The 3,542-nt window shown below is 34.0% G+C and overlaps 1 protein-coding gene across 1 annotated transcript in view; it reads left to right on the top strand.

Annotated features, from left to right (window-relative positions):
• Positions 1-3,542, top strand: part of LOC108760049 (fatty acyl-CoA reductase 1) — a gene marked incomplete at its 3' end in the record, with an annotated part of 13,400 nt that overhangs the window by 1,864 nt on the left and 7,994 nt on the right. The window contains exons 3-4 of the mRNA XM_018505829.1: positions 879-1,024; positions 1,152-1,261. Of these exons, the coding sequence (XP_018361331.1) occupies positions 879-1,024; positions 1,152-1,261 (256 nt within the window). The remainder of the gene's footprint in view (positions 1-878; positions 1,025-1,151; positions 1,262-3,542) is intronic.

Here is a 3,542-nt window from a genome sequence, read left to right as displayed (position 1 = left end):
TCTATTATGAGCTGTTAAAGCCTGCTGAAACGGTTAATACCAAACGCTACCAACAACAATTGATCGATTTGAACTGTTCGCTACTCGAAAAACGACCAGAATATCGAAAAAGGTAGCACAAGATCATTTTTCTCTATGACAATGCTCCATCACATACGGCAAAACCGGTTCGCGACACGTTGGAAGCACTCAGCTGGGAAGTGCTAGCCCATGCGGCTTACTCAACAGACTTGACTCCTTGTTTGCATCGATGGGTCACGCACTTGCTGAGCAGCGCTTTGGTTCGTACGAAGATGTGAAAAAATGGCTCGATGAATGGTTCGCGGCAAAAGGGGAAGATTTTTACTAGCGTGGTATTCACAAATTACCCGAAAGATGGAAAAAATATGTAACTAACAATGGAGCATACTTTGAATAAACCATTTTTTATCATTCTTCCGAATTTAACGTGTTTTTTTTTTAAATCCGCATTTCATACTTGTACACCTGGTATAGTTATTTTTACAAAGTATAACTTTCCCAACCTGAGTTGATATTTTGTACATGTCTACCGATAGTTGTCGGTGTCGACAACTAACGATAGCCAACGGTAAAGGTTATCCTAAAAAAAAAACGCTGTTCTCATTGGCTGTTGCTACTTAATGATACCGACAACTGTCGGTATACGTGTACTGAATATAAGCCCTAATTGTATATACAATTATATATGTACAGACCGAATATTGTAATAACATTTAAAATATAATAAATTTGAAAGACTATTTATCCTAATTTTGGTGTTTTAAAATTGATAATATAGAATTTATTATCACTAATATAAAAACTAAAAAGAATTTTTAAAGTATAATTTTTTAATTAATTGTTTTTATATGTTAAAGGCATTAATATACGTTAGTACAGCATTTGCACATGTGAATGAACCATTTGTAGATGAAAAAGTGTACTTGCCAATAGCTGATTGGCAAAAGATAATTGAAATAGTCGAAACTTTCGATGAGCATACTTTAAACATTTTTACGGCTAAGTAAGTTACAAACGAAAATCTATTATTTGTACATTATATACATATGTACTAGAATCTTTTGCTTTATTTATAAGATTTTAATCATATTCAAATTTTTAAGTCTATTCGCACTTAAAATTATGTACAGGTGTTTAGACTATGCACCCAATACGTATATCTTTTCAAAAAACCTATCGGAAAAGGTAATACAAGATTATTCTTCCTCCTTGCCTTGTGCGATTGTAAGACCTCCCATTGGTATGTAGTCTTTCTTCTAATATTAAAAATAATTTCTAGTCTTAATGCGTTACTGTGGGGTGCTAAATATTTGTATTTCCACTGTTTGGATAAAATGATTGCACTGACAGAACGCGTAATTTCTTCTTGGAAATAATAATTATACCATTAAAAGTAAAATAGGAAAAAAGATATATATGTATATTTTATATTTTAATATAGTTTAGAAACTGATTTATTTTAATATTTGTATTTATGGAATGTAATTAATTAAATGGATCTTTAAGATATGTTTTCATCATAAATCGCGACATTTAGCTAATGTTTATTAGCACTTGAAAAATTAAACAAATAAAAATTAAATATATATTTATAGAATTTTATAACATTTTAACGTTTGATTGATAATACTGTCCGACAAAAATTGACCTTTTTTTCTTACGGCGATTACGACCCGCATTTCTTAACAGATTCAAGATTGCTGAATCCAAATCCCATCACGTCAGGTTTTTCAGATAAATCGAGTAAAATGAGTCAAAAACAGCGTTTTTTGCTACAGTTACTATTTTTTGTGTCCGAACAAAATTTTATATTTTGCAATTTTATTAACGCCACTCTAAAGAGGGAATCTTCACATTTAAAACGAATTATTTTTATGTGCGATTTGTTTTCATCAAATTATGAACGTTTTCTAAAATGTAAAATGGTGGATCCATTAGCGGATTGAACCTGAAAAGTAGATAGATTTGTTTCAAAAAAGTTTCTTAGGCGATCTAATGTGGTGAACCGAATGTTACTTGTCGTATTTTGGTCCTCCATAATAGATCCGCCATTTTGAATTTCTATATTTTAAGTTTTTCAGATTCATCAGTGACTTCTAGAAAGCCTAAGATACTTTTTTGATATAAATCTATCTACTTTTCAGGTTCAATCCTTCAATTTGGATCCACCATTTTACATTTTAGAAAACGTTCATAATTGTGTAATAATTGCACAGTAAAAAAAAAATTCGTTTTGAAGGTGAAGATTCGCTCTTTAGAATGACGTAAATGAAATTGAAAAATAAAACCAACTATAGAAATCAAAGCCTTAAACAATTTAGCTGGATCGTAATGCTTGTATGATTCTTAAGCTGGCCATACACGATGCATGATTTTCTGCATAACTTACACGTTGCTGTATCTGTTCTGATGCGTGCTAAACACTTTGGAGCATTGAGCAAAGTATACTACCATCCTTGATTTCTGTGTTTGATATGGTGCATTATTTCATGCTCGTTTTCTTGCACACGCCAATCAAAAACGTTAAGAATCATTCATGTGATTGATTGGTGTCATGCGTATGTGATATGTATAGGATAGAGCCACTACGGTTGCCACCTTCGTGTGATGAAGTTTATGCAGCGAGTCGAGCAAAGCAACATGCATTGATCATGCAAGAAAGTAAGCATGAAAATCATGCATCGTGTGCGGCCAACTTTATGTGAATTTACATACATACTACGGTTTGATTCAAAAATTTGTTAAATTGCTAGTCAATTTAACTCGTGATAGTACTGCAGTAGTTTAGTAGAGTTAGCGTTTCAAGACTGAAAAATCATTTCGGCGCGCGTTTCTAGGGATTACATATGGTACGTAGTATATTCACATAAGAATCATACAAACATTAAGATCCAGCTAAACCGTTTAAGACTTTGATTTCTATAGTTTGTGTTATTACACACACGCGCTCGCGCGCGCGCGACACACACACACGGTTAGTATTAAGAGACCAGTCTCGGTATCGACGTCGAGACGAGACCGAGACGAGACTTAAGGTCTGAATTCGAGACCGAGACGAGACTTAAGGTCTGAATTCGAGACCGAGACGAGACTGTTTGTGCCGAGATTCTCGACGATATTACCGAGAGTCTCGTCGAGACTCTTGATATATTGAATATTCGTGACAGATTGTTCTGTATTCTCGGTTTCTGAACTGGAACCACTGGAATTACTGGAACTACTGGACATTGTTTTAAATTTAATCCTCGCTTTCAGAAATGATGCTCAATTACAGGAATTGTTCTGTGGCAAAGCACTTCGTAACTTCGTCTATCGACTATTTTCAAAGAAGAACCTAGCCAAACGCGAAAGACTGATGATATTTAAACAAATGACTATAGAGTAACTGCCGCTGGCGCCGCGTCTGCTTGCAATCCAGCAAATCGCTACCTAACTTATCAGTCTGATTTATCCAAGGTCAATAAGTCAATACGCTGAAAGCGTATGTATTTCGGAAAAGTGTCAATAGAGATTTTTTGCAA

This window comes from Trachymyrmex cornetzi, unplaced genomic scaffold, assembly GCF_001594075.2.
Source record: "Trachymyrmex cornetzi isolate Tcor2-1 unplaced genomic scaffold, Tcor1.1 scaffold2134, whole genome shotgun sequence".
Classification (NCBI taxonomy): domain Eukaryota; kingdom Metazoa; phylum Arthropoda; class Insecta; order Hymenoptera; family Formicidae; genus Trachymyrmex; species Trachymyrmex cornetzi.
Note: the sequence above shows the minus strand (reverse complement) of the source record. Positions and strands in the feature narration are given on the sequence as shown.